At 38.6% G+C, this 16,077-nt stretch overlaps 1 protein-coding gene across 1 annotated transcript; it reads right to left on the reverse strand.

The window, feature by feature from the left end:
• Positions 1 to 2,354: 2,354 nt before the first annotated feature.
• On the reverse strand, positions 2,355 to 15,771 carry LOC139875797 (uncharacterized). Its single transcript, XM_071863092.1, has 4 exons — positions 15,628 to 15,771; positions 14,859 to 14,995; positions 10,452 to 11,285; positions 2,355 to 2,537 (listed from the first exon to the last, which is right to left on the reverse strand). The coding sequence occupies exons 3-4, from the start codon at positions 11,283 to 11,285 to the stop codon at positions 2,355 to 2,357; spliced, it is 1,017 nt and encodes a 338-aa protein (XP_071719193.1). The 5' UTR covers positions 14,859 to 14,995; positions 15,628 to 15,771.
• Positions 15,772 to 16,077: the final 306 nt, after the last annotated feature.

Raw genomic sequence — 16,077 nt, forward strand, 5'->3', positions numbered from 1 at the left:
TTCATGAAAGTAGTTTAAAACAAAAGCTGACTTCGATCAGTCACCACGGCCTCTACCCTTACTGAATTAAGGTGAGACCAGTGGCCATGGCTCCGTATATGACTCCTTTAAGTGTGGTAAAATTTACAGAAGCAAACTCGTCTTCGTTTAACCGTGGCGACGGTCTAAGTGCGAGTAGGTCAGAAATTTCTGCACAACGTTAAAGGACATAGTGGCGATCTGAGGGCCATAAATCCTAAACCGTAACTCGAATTAAGACGAGTCCTATATGAAAAGTTATCTACTCGAAAAGATCTATCTGGAAAACAAGGTTACAGTAGCCCAGGTTTACTGGTCTGTTACAGAAACAACACAACAGTAGGTAGAAGACAGAAAGCAGTAAAATAATGGGTTCCGGTGAGTTTGATGATTGATGCTTATCACGGTTCTCATCCTTGATGCGTATAGCTTCAAGTGTACAACTCGTTGATGTGTTTGCATCATCTTGACCAAGGTTTGACCATCATAACCCAAGTACAAGTCTAAGACATGAAGCACAACTCACTTAAGTGTTGCAAGTGTTTTGATGAACCAAAATTTCATCAAAGTCTTAGATTTAGCACATACATGAAATGTAAAAGTAATACTAACTAAGTTTTGACAATTATGACACAAGTGTGAGTCTAAGACATGTAGATCAACTCACTTAAGAGTTGTATGAAGTTGATGAACCAAAGTTACATCAAGGTCTTAGATCTAACACTTACATGAACTTTAAAAGTAAAAACAAGTTACAAACTTGAAGTAAACTTATGAAATCAAGATCTTGAGTGTAGAACATAGTTCTTAGTTTGATCTTGAAGATCCAAGACTCAAAAGTCTAGATCTAACATAAGTGCACAATGTTATAATTAAAAAGTTTCATTTACATGTTCTTGAACTTTTAAAGTTAACTCTAGTTCAAGAAAGTATGAGATCAAGACTAACTTGTAGTACTTGACCAACAACAACAACAAACTTGAAATTAAAGTGTATAAAATAAAGAAGTAAACTAAGTAAACAAGTAATTTGTTCATGGTTGTTCATACTATAAAGATTCAAACCAAAGTTTGATCTTTAAGAAAGTAAACTTTAAAGTTTACTTCATGAATCACAAGTATGATTTTAACCAACACATGAACTTGCAATCTTTTTAAAAAAGTATATGTAGAACATAACTAGTAAGTTAGTTCTTGTTTGTTCTTGTAAATACAAGATAAAAATGAAGAATAAACTAGAGAGTTGATTCTTGTAATTAGTAAAGAACAACTAACAATTACATGTAACAAAGTAACAACAACAAGTAAGTAATTAATTAGCAAACATGAACAAGTATCAAACAACAAAGAATGATGATGATTGTGGGTTGTTGGTTCGGTTTTTAACAAGAAAAGAAGAAGAGAAAGAGCTTCAAGTTACTTACTATCTTTTAGAGAAAAAGAGAGAAAAGAGAGTAAGTTTGATGAATGTGTGTGAAGTAAAAGGGAACTAGTGAAGAGTGTAAGTAATAAGTGAATGAAAAAAAAAAATTGAACTCCCCTTTACACTAGGAGCCGACGGTTTTGGAGTGGGGGAGGGGGAAGAAAGAAGTTCACTAGTCCATGCATGGTAAAGCTCATAAAAGTTGGATAATAAGTGTTAGTTCATGGGGATTATGGGCAAACTAGATTCCAAGTCAAGTTAACTAACTAGTTTCCATTTAACTTGATACTTACAAGTAGTGTTGGGCTAACTAAGTCCATTAATAATGTAGGGTGAGCTTATAAGCCCAAAGTCATAAGTCCATAACACTAATAAAGCCCAAGTTCACTTAATTAACAAATAAATCCAATTAAAGCCCAAGTAATTAACTAAAAACCTTAGTTAATTAAAATGATTAATAAAACTAATCATGAATGTAAATAATACTCTAAAAATATTATTCGTGAAGTTTCGTGTGTCACAAAGACGTTTCGGGCAATTAAAGTCAAGTTCGGGCAATCATGGCAACATGCAAATGTAATAACATACATTTGTTTAATCACACGTATTAATAATAATAATTATTAATAAATAAACATTGAAAAATCCAGGGTCGTTACAAAAAAAATAAGAAATGGGTCAACCGGGTTCAAATCCACCAAGTCCAAGAAATAGAGACGGGTCCAACGGGTCTTGTATATGGGTCCAACGGGTCGAGCTGTAAAGTTTTTAATTTTAGTTGCACGATGTAACTTTTCAGAATAAAATAAAAAATAATAAAAATAAAAATAATAAAAATGATATTTAAAACTAATTTTATTGAAAAAAATGGCTCTCGACCCGAACCGACCCGTTGTGTCTCGAACCACTCAGACTCAACCCAACCCGGGTCCCGACCCAATCTGTATGATCCATTTAAATTCTAACCCGTTTCGACCCATGACACGTTTCGGACCCAAACCCATATGGGTCTCGACCCAACCCGACCCAAACCGATCCGTTCGCCAGGCATAAAGTATAATAACTAATGATTCAAATTTATCTACATACAACAATTGCTAATCAAAACTCAAAATACAATAGTTGTCATAGTAATGGACACCCATTATCGCCGTGTCCATTATTCAAAACAAAGAAATAAATGAAATGCTATCGAAATATTTATAAAAATAATAAAGCACAATAATCATCATTTAATTAAGTAAATGAAGGGTTAATGTGTGATGCCCCGTACAAAACCATCGTGTACGAATCATCAACAACAGGATCATTACAAGGTTAAGTACTATATGCTATAATTAAAGAAGTTGCATTCACGATAAAAAGGTGATGTCATAACCGACATCAAATGTTTTACATTTCAAAAGCATGCTTCACTAAGTAGAAGCAAATAAATAAGTGTACGTGACCCCAAAGGTCGTTACATAACATAGTTTCAAAAGTAAATAAGTTTGAATGCAAGATAAGTAGTCATGCGATAACAACTCTAAGCAGCGGGTTCTACAGCACGACTAGTACACAGCGGAAGCAACCTCAAGCACCTGAGAAATACATGCTTAAAAACGTCAACACAAAGGTTGGTGAGCTGTAGTTTAAGTATAACAGTATGTAAGGTAGGCCACGAGATTTCAGTGCTACAAAGAGCGTTTCAAAATAGTATGATAAAGTATATGTTAACCGTGGGCACTTGGTAACTAACTTAACGTTTATACCCCTGAAAGTACACTTGACAAGTGCGTATGTTTACGAAGTATTAAACACTCGTTAAATGCTAGCGCGACTAGCCCGAGTGGGGATGTCAAACCCTATGGATCCATATCTAAGATTCGCGTTCACGGTTCAAAAACCGATGATTAAACGTTACCGAGCTAAAGGGAATGTTTCTGCCGTTGTATAACCCACACATATATAAGTTTAAGTACTCGTGCCTAGTATGTAAAACATAAAATTCGCATGTATTCTCAGTTCCCAAAATAAGTTAAAGTAAAAAGGGAATGCTATAACTCACAATGATATGTAGCGGTAAAGTAGTAGTCGGGAAATGTGTGCAAGTAAACGGTCCGAGGTCCTCAACCTAAGTCAAATAGTACTAAGTCAGTAAATCGTCTTAATAGGTTTAAAAGTATGTATTTAAGGTCTTAAGGGTCATCATCATTCATCATTAAACAAAAGGCGTAAAGTAGGTTTCGTTTATGAAAGTAGTTTAAAACAAAGTCTGACTTCAGTCAGTCACCACGGCCTCTACCCTTACTGAATTAAGGTGAGACCAGTGGCCATGGCTTCGTATATGAGTCCCTTAAGTGTGGTAAAATTTACAGAAGCAAACTCGTCTTCGTTTGACCGTGGCGACGGTCTAAGTGCGAGTAGGTCAGAAATTTCTGCACAACGTTAAAGGACATAGTAACGATCGGAGGGCCATAAATCCTAAACCGTAACTCGGATTAAGACGAGTCCTATATGAAAAGTTATCTACTCGAAAAGATCTATCTAAAAATCAAGGTTAGAACAGCCCAGGTCTACTGGTCTGTTACAGAATCACCAGACCAGTAGCTTTTGGACAGAACAGTGAGTTTAAAAGGGTTCCGGTGGTCTTGGTGCTTGATGTTCATCATGGTTCTCATCCTTGATGCATATAGCTTCAAGTGTACAACTCATTGATGTATCTACATCATCTTAACCAAGTCTTGACCATCATAACCCATGTGCAAGTCTAAGACATGAAGCACAACTCACTTAAGAGTTGTATGAAGTTTGATGAACCAAAGTTGCATCAAGGTCTTAGATTTGACACTTACATGAACTATAATAGAAATATTAAACTCTAAACTTGAAAGTTAACTAACTAATCAAGATCATAAGTAGTAGAACATAGTTCTTAGTTTGATCTTGAAGATCCAAGACTCAAAAACCTAGATCCAAAGTTATATTTAAAGAAAACTTATTTGTGTGTTCTTGAACTTTCAAGGTTAACTTAATTTGTTCAAGAGATATGAGATCAAGACTAACTTGTAGTACTTGACCATATAAACTAACTACATGAAATTAGAGTGCATAAAATGAAGAAGTAACTAAGTAAACAAAAAAAGGTTCATGGTTGTTCATACTTTAAAGATTCAAACCAAAGTTTGATCTTTAGAAAGTAAACTTTAAAGTTTACTTCATGAGCTTCAAGTATGTCTTTAATCAACACATGGAACTTGCAACTTTTGAAACAATAAATGTAGAATCATGAACTAGTGAGTTTATGTTCTTGTGTTCTTAAAAATACAAGATATTATGGAGAATCAAACTAAAGAGTTTGATTCTTAAACATGTAAGTAAGTAATAACAAGAATAAGTAACAAAGTAACAACAACAAGATTCAAGTAACTAGTAATCAAAGACAAGTAACATTTAAACAAAAGAATGATGATGATGATGTGATAAGAAGTTGGTTTTGTTTGAAGAAAAGAAGAGAAGTTTAAAGCTTGCTACTTACAACTTGAGAGAGAAATGAGAGGAGTTTGAGAGCAAATGAATGTGTGTGAGAATGAGAGGATTTGTGAGTAAGTAGTAATGAAAATTTGAAAACAAAATGCCCTTCAAACCACCCTAGGCTCACGGTTTTGCTGCAGAATTTTGGAGGGAGGAGTTTGTTTGTTGGTTACTAGAATGTAAAGCTTCATAAAGGTAGTTAATGGGTGGTTGTTCATGGGGATTAAGACATAACTAGATTCCAATCCTTACAAACTAACTAGTCACCATTTAATTGATACTTACACTTTGAAAGAGTGGGCTAAAGGGTCCATTAATAATGTAGGGTGGGCTTGGAAGTCCAATAACATGAGTCCATTACACTAACAAAGCCCAAGTTCAAATAAATCACAAGTTAAACCAATTAAAGCCCAAGTAACTAACTAATAGTCTTAGTTAATTAAAATGATTAATAAATTTAATCATGAATGTAAATAATATCTAAAAATATTATTCGTGAAAGTTCCGGGTGTCACAAAGACGTTTCGGGCACTTAAAAGTCAAGTTCGGGCAATCATGGCAACATGTAAATGTAATAACGTACATTTGTTTAAACACGCGTATTAATAATAATAATTATTAATAAAATAACGTTGGAAATTCCAGGGTCGTTACATTACCCACCTGTTAAAGAAAATTGTGTCCCGAAATTTTAAGCTGAGGTTGATGGAGGAGTCGGGAAAAGGTGATGATACTTTCGCATCATTTGATCCTCTCGCTCCCAAGTAAACTCAGGTCCTCGTTTGGCATTCCATCGTACTCGGACGATCGGAATCTTGTTGCGTTTCAAAGTTTTGATCTCACGATCCATAATTTCAACAGGTTCTTCCACAAAGTGGAGTTTGTCGTCAATTGTAAGTTCTTCCAGTGGTATGATAAGTTCGGGTGCAGCAAGACACTTCTTCAAGTTTGACACATGGAAGGTAGGATGAACTAAGCTCAATTGTGCTGGTAGATCTAATCGGTAAGCAACGGGTCCAACACGTTCCAAGATCTCAAAATGACCAATGTATCGTGGGTTCAACTTTCCACGTTTTCCAAAATGGATCACACCTTTCCAAGGTGCAACCTTCAACATTACACGATCACCAACATTAAATTCAAAGTCCTTACGTTTAAGATCAGCATAACTCTTTTGGCGATCACGGGCAGTCTTAAGTCTAGCTTGAATCTGAGCAATCTTCTCCGTCGTTTCGTGGACTACCTCGGGTCCGGTGATTTGCTTTTCGCCTACTTCGGCCCAACAAATAGGAGATCGGCACTTGCGGCCATACAATGCTTCAAAAGGCGCGGCATTAATGCTCGAGTGATAACTGTTGTTGTACGAGAATTCGGCTAGTGGCAAATGCCTTTCCCAGGCCTTTCCAAAATCAATGACGCATGCACGCAGCATGTCCTCCAAGGTCTGAATCGTTCGCTCACTTTGCCCGTCAGTCTGGGGATGATAAGCAGTGCTCATGTCGAGACGAGTTCTCATGGCTTCTTACAAAGAACGCCAAAATCTAGAAGCAAAACGGGGATCGCGATCGGAGATGATCGATAAAGGTACACCGTGTCGTGATACAACCTCCTTAATGTAAAGTTGAGCAAGTCTTTCCATTGTATCAGTTTCCTTCATCGCTAGGAAGTGTGCAGATTTGGTAAGGCGGTCAACAATAACCCAAATAGTATCGTATCCGCCCACCGTCTTTGGTAGCTTGGTGATGAAATCCATTGTTATCCTTTCCCACTTCCATTGTGGGATCTCCGGTTGCTGAAGTAACCCAGAAGGTCTCTGATGCTCGGCTTTAACCTTCGAGCAAGTCAAACACTTACCAACATAAGTCGCAACGTCCTTCTTAAGATTCGGCCACCAATACTGTTCTTTAAGGTCGTGGTACATTTTGCCCGCTCCAGGGTGAATCGAATATCTCGATTTGTGTGCTTCATCCAGTATAAGGTTCCGTAGATCTCCATAAAGAGGTACCCAAATTCTTCCGGCATAACATCGGAGTCCAGACTCCCTAACCTCGAATCGAGAGACAAGTATGTTCAAATGTTCGTGAGATATGTTCTTCTCCTTGAGAGCCTCAACTTGGGCTACTCTGATCTGGCTGTTGAGGTTCGAATGGATGGTGATGTTCAGAGCCCTAACACGAAGAGGTGCCGTCCTCTCCTTTCGGCTTAAAGCGTCAGCTACAACATTGGCCTTGCCAGGGTGATAACGGAGTTCACAATCGTAGTCGTTGAGCGTCTCGATCCATCGACGTTGTCTCATATTCAGTTGCTTCTGATCAAAGATGTGCTGGAGACTCTTGTGATCGGTGAAGATAGTGCTCTTAGTTCCATACAAATAGTGTCTCCACAATTTAAGCGCAAAGACAACGGCTCCAAGTTCAAGATCATGTGTAGTGTAGTTCCGCTCGTGAATCTTCAATTGGCGGGAGGCATAGGCAATAACTTTTGATCGTTGCATCAGTACACAACCAAAACCACTCTTCGATGCATCACAATAAACAACAAAGTCGTCACTGCCTTCAGGAAGTGATAGGATAGGTGCGGTGGTTAACTTCTTCTTCAAAGTTTGAAATGCTGATTCGTGTGCGGGTTCCCAAATGAACTTCTTGCCCTTGTGAGTCAGTGCGGTCAAAGGACGCGCAATCAGAGAAAATCCTTCGATGAGTCTTCGGTAATAACCGGCGAGACCTAGGAATTGGCGAATATGCGTTGGAGTAGTGGGGGTCTCCCACTTGCTGATGGCTTCAATCTTGGCGGGATCAACTTTGATACCCTGGTCGCTCGCAACATGACCCAGAAATTGTACTTCCTTCAACCAAAATTCACACTTGGAGAATTTAGCATAAAGTTGTTCTTGTCTTAAGAGTTCAAGCACTAATCGGAGGTGTTGTTTATGTTCTTCTTCGCTCTTAGAGTAGATGAGGATATCATCTATGAAGACGATAACAAACTTGTCCAAGTAAGGCTTGCAGACACGATTCATGAGGTCCATGAACACGGCAGGTGCATTAGTCAAACCGAATGGCATCATGAGAAACTCATAATGACCATAACGGGTTCTGAATGCAGTCTTCATCACGTCACTTTCCTTCACCCTCAACTGGTGATAGCCGGATCGCAAATCGATCTTTGAGTAGACACTCGATCCTTGTAGTTGATCAAAAAGATCGTCAATTCGTGGAAGAGGATACCGATTCTTGATTGTCAATTTGTTGAGCTCACGGTAGTCGATACACATACGAAAGGATCCATCCTTCTTCTTCACAAACAGAACAGGTGCGCCCCAAGACGAGAAACTTCGTTGGATAAATCCTCGGTCAAGTAGCTCTTGTAGTTGACTCTGTAATTCTTGCATCTCGGAAGGTGCGAGTCTATAAGGTGCGCGAGCTACAGGTGCAGCTCCTGGCACTAAATCAATCTGAAACTCTACGGCTCTCTGCGGCGGCAATCCAGGCAATTCCTCTGGGAAGACATCGGAAAATTCGTTCACAATTCGAACGTCGTTCACGCTCTTCACCTCAGTGTCTACCACTTTCACATGTGCTAGGACAGCAAAACGTCCCTTCTTCATAATCTTTTGCGCTTTCACGCAACTAATGAGGTTCAACTTCGAGGTACATCTCTCTCCATAGATAACCAGTGGTTCGCCATCTCCTTGTGGTATGCGAAGTGCTTTATCTCCGCAGATTATATCGGCCTTTATCTTGCTCAACCAATCCATACCGACGATCACGTCAAAACTTTCCAGTTTGATAGGTATCAAATCAATTTCGAAATCTGCACCAGCTATGTTGATAATAGCTCCACGACTAATATGGTCAACCTTTTCAAGTTTTCCATTTGCGACCTCGACAAGCATACCCTCTTTTAACGGGACTAATGACCAATTAATCTTATCGCAAAAATGTCTACATACGAAACTTCTATCCGCACCAGTATCAAACAAGACAGAAGCTAAAAGATTGTTGATTTTGAATATACCTGTCACCAAGTCGGGGTTATCGTGTGCATCCCTTGCATTAACATTGAAGGCTCTACCTCGGGGTGGTCCTCCGTCTTTTCGCTTGTTGGGGCATGCGTTTCTGAAATGGCCCGTCTGCCCGCATTCATAACACTTCTTCGGCCCTGTGGGGTTCGGCTTCCCATTCAAAGTGGTGACCTTGCAGTCTTTTCCGATATTCCCAGCCCGTTGGCATTTCTCACAAACAACATTGCAATACCCAGTGTGGTGTTTGTAGCACCGTTTGCATTGTGGTAAGGTTCCTTTGTAGTTCGGGTTGGTGTTGGTGTTGTTGTTGGGATTAGGGTTTCCACCGTTGTTGTGCCTCTTGGCGGGGGTCTGATCGTAGTTTCTCCCCTGTTGTTGTTGTTGTTGTTGTTGTGGTTGTGGTTGTTGTCCCATTTCCTCTTTTCACTACTACCGGCTTCAAACTTAGCCTTCTCCGGCTCGTCAAGGATGATTTGATTCAGGCGCCATGCGCATTGCTTCGGGAACATTCGGTGGTTTGGATGAGGTGACATTTCCTTTGATGGACTTAGGGAGTCCCGAAAAGTATTTCTCCATGCGCTTGAATTCGGGGGTGACCATGGTCGGACACATTAATGCTAACTCCAAAAACCTACGATTGTAACTGTTAAGATCGTTTCCCACGACTTTCAACTGCATGAATTCAATTTCCATCTTCTGAATTTCGGTTCTCGGACAATACTCATCAATCATAGCCGCCTTAAATTCCTCCCATGGCGTAGCATACGCCTCATCGATACCTTTCGCTTGAGCTAACGTGTTCCACCACGTTAGCGCGCCGTCAGATAGCGTGCAAGATGCAAACTTGATCTTATTGTCCTCCGAACAGTTGCTAACTCGGAATACTGATTCAAGTTTCTCGAACCATCTGGTGAGACCAACTGGTCCCTCGGTGCCGCTGAAGTTATGCGGTTTGCAGCTCTGGAATTCCTTGTATGTACACCCATTTCGAACGGGTGGAATAACCGGTGGTGGTGGCGGTGGAGCTTCGAGATTTCTTTCTGCTAAGGCTGCAGCGACCCGTTCGTTGATCATGTCCTCAATCTGGGCGGCGGTAGGTGTGGATCTTCCGTTAGCCATGGTATTCTAAACAAAAATTTTGACTCAAGTCAAAATCCAGTATGCAAGTAGTAATAATACAGTATATAGTGACCAACATGGAATCAAAACATCACATGTTATTAAATAATGCATCTAGGTACAAATACCACAGAATCATCGTACAGCAATGTAAATAGAACATCGTGCAAGAATTAAATAACGCAAAGTTCCATTCATTAATAATAATAAGTTTCATACATCTGAATAAGTTCGTACAATACATATGAAATACATGAAACTATAGCTAGATTACATCATGAAATCTAAATACAAAGTCCTACGGTGAAGGCGGGTGAACTGCTCCTCGAGCCAACTGCTCCTCGAGCTCAGTGACTCGAGCTCGGAGAGTCTCAATCTCCCTCATCAGTTCCTCGTTAGAGGGAGCTGGTGGGGCAGGCGGTGCAGGTGGGGCGGGTGAGGCGGGTGGTGCTGATGTAGATGGTCCGGCTCCGGATGTAGACGGTACGTCCCTAGATGTAAGTGGTCCGTATCTAAATCTAAGTGGTACGGTTCCAGGAATAGTCAATACGTAACGGGGAACCTTACGTATCTGTGGGTCGGCAGGGTATGGCACAACTCGTTTACGAGCAGTAACCCTACGACGATGGCCAAATGCGTCAGTAAAAGCACGACCTCCATTCACCCCTGGAATGACGGTGCCGTCGAAACGGTACCGCTTCCTCGACGGGGTGGAGGGTGCCTGAATAGGTCTATCAGCAGGATCCTCATCATCGCTGGAGTCGTCTGATGATGAAGAATCGGCGGATGATGAGTCATCCGAATCGTGTGGTGGTGACACTGGTGGCTGAGCTGGTAATCCGAAGCGTCCGAAGGCGGCGAACATCTGTCTGTGTCTGCCTGGCGGAATCACGACTAAACGTCTGTCGGGAGTGCGTCGGCAAGGCGTGCGCATGTGGTTACGAAACGGCCCTTCCCCGAACTCCGCGGGGATCTCAATACCACCAATGCGGGGTTGTGACCTCGAGGGTCCGGGAGCAGACACTGGGGCAGGTGCACTAGTACCAGCTCCGGAAGTAGAAGCGCCGGGATCACTAGTGGGTGTCGGGGCCGGTGTATCGGCAGTAGCAGCAGCAGGTGTAGCAGTAGGTAGGGCGACGGGGTCTGAGTCTGTACTGCCCGAAATGCCAGCAGGTGGAACATCCGACATCTGAACAAGGAAAAATAAATTTTTCATGTCAGTATGTCATAAAGCAAGCAAATAATAGGCAACAGTTTAAATCATGTATAACGGTAACTAGCATGGCAATAACAGTAATTCGTATGAAAGTAGCAGGCAATCAAAAGCAAGTAGCATCATGCAGTAGTGAAATCATGTAGTAGCATACGGCATATAGCGGAAAAAGTAAGCAGCAGCATGCAGTAAGTTCAGCGGAAACAAGTAAACTAGCAAGTTGTAGATTAGTCCTATTAGTGAATCCTACTCGGGTCGGTCTTAGACTCACTAATGCAACCTAATTCCCTACAACCAATGCTCTGATACCAAATGTGATGCCCCGTACAAAACCATCGTGTACGAATCATCAACAACAGGATCATTACAAGATTAAGTACTATATGCTGTAATTAAAGAAGTTGCATTCACGATAAAAAGGTGATGTCATAACCGACATCAAATGTTTTACATTTCAAAAGCATGCTTCACTAAGTAGAAGCAAATAAATAAGTGTACGTGACCCCAAAGGTCGTTACATAACATAGTTTCAAAAGTAAATAAGTTTGAATGCAAGATAAGTAGTCATGCGATAACAACTCTAAGCAGCGGGTTCTACAGCACGACTAGTACACAGCGAAAGCAACCTCAAGCACCTGAGAAATACATGCTTAAAAATGTCAACACAAAGGTTGGTGAGCTATAGTTTAAGTATAACAGTATGTAAGGTAGGCCACGAGATTTCAGTGCTACAAAGAGCGTTTCAAAACAGTATGATAAAGTATATGTTAACCGTGAGCACTTGGTAACTAACTTAACGTTTATACCCCCTGAAAGTACACTTGGCAAGTGCGTATGTTTACGAAGTATTAAACACTCGTTAAATGCTAGCGCGACTAGTCCGAGTGGGGATGTCAAACCCTATGGATCCATATCTAAGATTCGCGTTCACGGTTCAAAAACCGATGATTAAACGTTACCGAGCTAAAGGGAATGTTTCTGCCGTTGTATAACCCACACATATATAAGTTTAAGTACTCGTGCCTAGTATGTAAAACATAAAATCCGCATGTATTCTCAGTTCCCAAAATAAGTTAAAGTAAAAAGGGAATGCTATAACTCACAATGATATGTAGCGGTAAAGTAGTAGTCGGGAAAGGTGTGCAAGTAAACGGTCCGAGGTCCTCAACCTAAGTCAAATAGTACTAAGTCAGTAAATCGTCTTAATAGGTTTAAAAGTATGTATTTAAGGTCTTAAGGGTCATCATCATTCATCATTAAACAAAAGGCGTAAAGTAGGTTTCGTTTATGAAAGTAGTTTAAAACAAAGTCTGACTTCAGTCAGTCACCACGGCCTCTACCCTTACTGAATTAAGGTGAGACCAGTGGCCATGGCTCCGTATATGAGTCCCTTGTGGTAAAATTTACAGAAGCAAACTCGTCTTCGTTTGAGCGTGGCGACGGTCTAAGTGCGAGTAGGTCAGAAATTTCTGCACAACGTTAAAGGACATAGTAACAATCGGAGGGCCATAAATCCTAAACCGTAACTCGGATTAAGACGAGTCCTATATGAAAAGTTATCTACTCGAAAAGATCTATCTAAAAATCAAGGTTAGAACAGCCCAGGTCTACTGGTCTGTTACAGAATCACCAGACCAGTAGCTTTTGGACAGAACGGTGAGTTTAAAAGGGTTCCGGTGGTCTTGGTGCTTGATGTTCATCATGGTTCTCATCCTTGATGCATATAGCTTCAAGTGTACAACTCATTGATGTATCTACATCATCTTAACCAAGTCTTGACCATCATAACCCATGTGCAAGTCTAAGACATGAAGCACAACTCACTTAAGAGTTGTATGAAGTTTGATGAACCAAAGTTGCATCAAGGTCTTAGATTTGACACTTACATGAACTATAATAGAAATATTGAACTCTAAACTTGAAAGTTAACTAACTAATCAAGATCATAAGTAGTAGAACATAGTTCTTAGTTTGATCTTGAAGATCCAAGACTCAAGAGTCTAGATCCAAAGTTATATTTAAAGAAAACTTATTTGTGTGTTCTTGAACTTTCAAGGTTAACTTAATTTGTTCAAGAGATATGAGATCAAGACTAACTTGTAGTACTTGACCATATAAACTAACTACATGAAATTAAAGTGCATAAAATGAAGAAGTAACTAAGTAAACAAGAAAAGGTTCATGGTTGTTCATACTTTAAAGATTCAAACCAAAGTTTGATCTTTAGAAAGTAAACTTTAAAGTTTACTTCATGAGCTTCAAGTATGTCTTTAATCAACACATGGAACTTGCAACTTTTGAAACAATAAATGTAGAATCATGAACTAGTGAGTTTATGTTCTTGTGTTCTTGAAAAATACAAGATATTATGGAGAATCAAACTCAAGAGTTTGATTCTTAAACATGTAAGTAAGTAATAACAAGAATAAGTAACAAAGTAACAACAACAAGATTCAAGTAACTAGTAATCAAAGACAAGTAACATTTAAACAAAAGAATGATGATGATGATGTGATAAGAAGTTGGTTTTGTTTGAAGAAAAGAAGAGAAGTTTAAAGCTTGCTACTTACAACTTGAGAGAGAAATGAGAGAAGGAGTTTGAGAGCAAATGAATGTGTGTGAGAATGAGAGGATTTATGAGTAAGTAGTAATGAAAATTTGAAAACAAAATGCCCTTCAAACCACCCTAGGCTCACGGTTTTGCTGCAGAATTTTGGAAGGAGGAGTTTGTTTGTTGGTTACTAGAATGTAAAGCTTCATAAAGGTGGTTAATGGGTGGTTGTTCATGGGGATTAAGACATAACTAGATTCCAATCCTTACAAACTAACTAGTCACCATTTAATTGATACTTACACTTTGAAAGAGTGGGCTAAAGGGTCCATTAATAATGTAGGGTGGGCTTGAAAGTCCAATAACATGAGTCCATTACACTAACAAAGCCCAAGTTCAAATAAATCACAAGTTAAACCAATTAAAGCCCAAGTAACTAACTAATAGCCTTAGTTAATTAAAATGATTAATAAATTTAATCATGAATGTAAATAATATCTAAAAATATTATTCGTGAAAGTTCCGGGTGTCACAAAGACGTTTCGGGCACTTAAAAGTCAAGTTCGGGCAATCATGGCAACATGTAAATGTAATAACGTACATTCGTTTAAACACGCGTATTAATAATAATAATTATTAATAAAATAACGTTGGAAATTCCAGGGTCGTTACATAATGTCCTTCATAAAAAGTTTTCAACGATATCAATATATACGATGATATATATTAAAGGTTAACATTAACTTATGTAAGCATGAATAATAAAAAAATGTTGATATATTAAAAGTTACGGAGTATTTATTTTCAAACACGTACCCTATAACTTGAGAATTGATACGCCATCGATGCACTAATGAAACGTAGCTTCTTTATCATTTAAGTAATATATTTAACAAAACTAATCTCAAATTGCAACAAAAAATAATAAACACAAACAAATACTGTAATATACAAGCAAAAAATAAACACATGCAAAGTAAAAAAATTATCTTAATTACCTGTTTTTTGTTTTTAAAGCTCACGAACACGTCATATAGATAACTCTTGTGATTGGATTATGTTGAATGAGACGCCATTGAAGGTTTGCTTTATGGATCTTTATATACCTCATCTTTACTCAAATAAATTTAGTTGACTGCGAATAAAAAGGATTAGATCTATAACATAATGTAATTTTCGTAACTATAGATAATTTGTTTTAATAAACTAGATTAAATTTACATGATCAAAAAGGGCTCGTGTCCTGTTTTGTTTATAAAATTAGTACTTAAACAAAAATAAATAAATTATTAGAGAGTACCGACCACATGAAACAATAAACTATTAATCAACTGTGCAAAAAATACAACAGCATACCGTAATCTGTGCAAAGTATTTGTGATATTAAACAGGGTTATTCACAGAAAATATATTTTATTAAAATACAAAAAAATACAAAAAAACAACAAAAAAAAAAAACAAAAAAAAAAAGTAATTCTTGAATACAGTTCTTACGAATAGAAAAACATCCATTGATATAATCAAAGTTTAACAACTTGAGCTATGCAATAAATGATAAAACTTATATAAACAAAAGATAAATATAAAACCCGTATCTATTCATGTATACATCGGAAACGGCGAGCTTTTAGCAACAACAAAAAAAATTTCATTCATAACAAACTAAATAATCACAAGTGAACAAAATCAAAGCAAATTTATCAACAAATATTAAGATAGAACACAGATCGGATGATTAATTGAGAAATATTTAGAGATCGAGTTTACCTAGAAGAAAAAGGTAGCTCAGTAAAGTAAAACCCTAATTGTGGATGTGCTTGTTGTGATAGGGTTGAAGATAAAGTAGTACGAGTAGTAGGTAATAAAGGGTCAGAGTCTGCTAGGGTTGAAGATTGGGTAATTTGTTTGCTGATGCCAATTTTGGGCCGGACAGTTTAATTTCAGATCGGGTTGGGCCTGCTTTTGATGGGGACGGATTAATGGGCTTCCAGGCCCGTTCTGTTTCTGATGTTATTCCCATGGTGCCCCATATTCTGTTCCTGTATTGAGCATGGAGAGAGGGTTGAATAAATGTCAAGCCTTACGCAATTAAGCTAATGCTATTTCTTAAGAGATAATATAATATAACTGGTGAAATGACCCGTAAAATTACGGGTTTATTTAAATGAAACAGTTTAACGATGTGTTTTACATATTAAGTGAACCTAAATGTTAAAG

Source organism: Rutidosis leptorrhynchoides, chromosome 11 (assembly GCF_046630445.1).
Source record: "Rutidosis leptorrhynchoides isolate AG116_Rl617_1_P2 chromosome 11, CSIRO_AGI_Rlap_v1, whole genome shotgun sequence".
In the NCBI taxonomy this organism is placed as follows: Eukaryota; Viridiplantae; Streptophyta; class Magnoliopsida; order Asterales; family Asteraceae; genus Rutidosis; species Rutidosis leptorrhynchoides.

Excerpts from the sequence above, each read along its gene's own strand:
- LOC139875797 (XM_071863092.1), bottom strand. The coding sequence starts at position 11,285 with ATGTCGGATGTTCCACCTGCTGGCATTTCGGGCAGTACAGACTCAGAC. Across the intron at positions 2,538-10,451 it reads TTGAGACTCTCCGAGCTCGA|CAATTGTTGTATGTAGATAA; the intron begins GTCACTGAGCTC and ends AGTTTTGATTAG.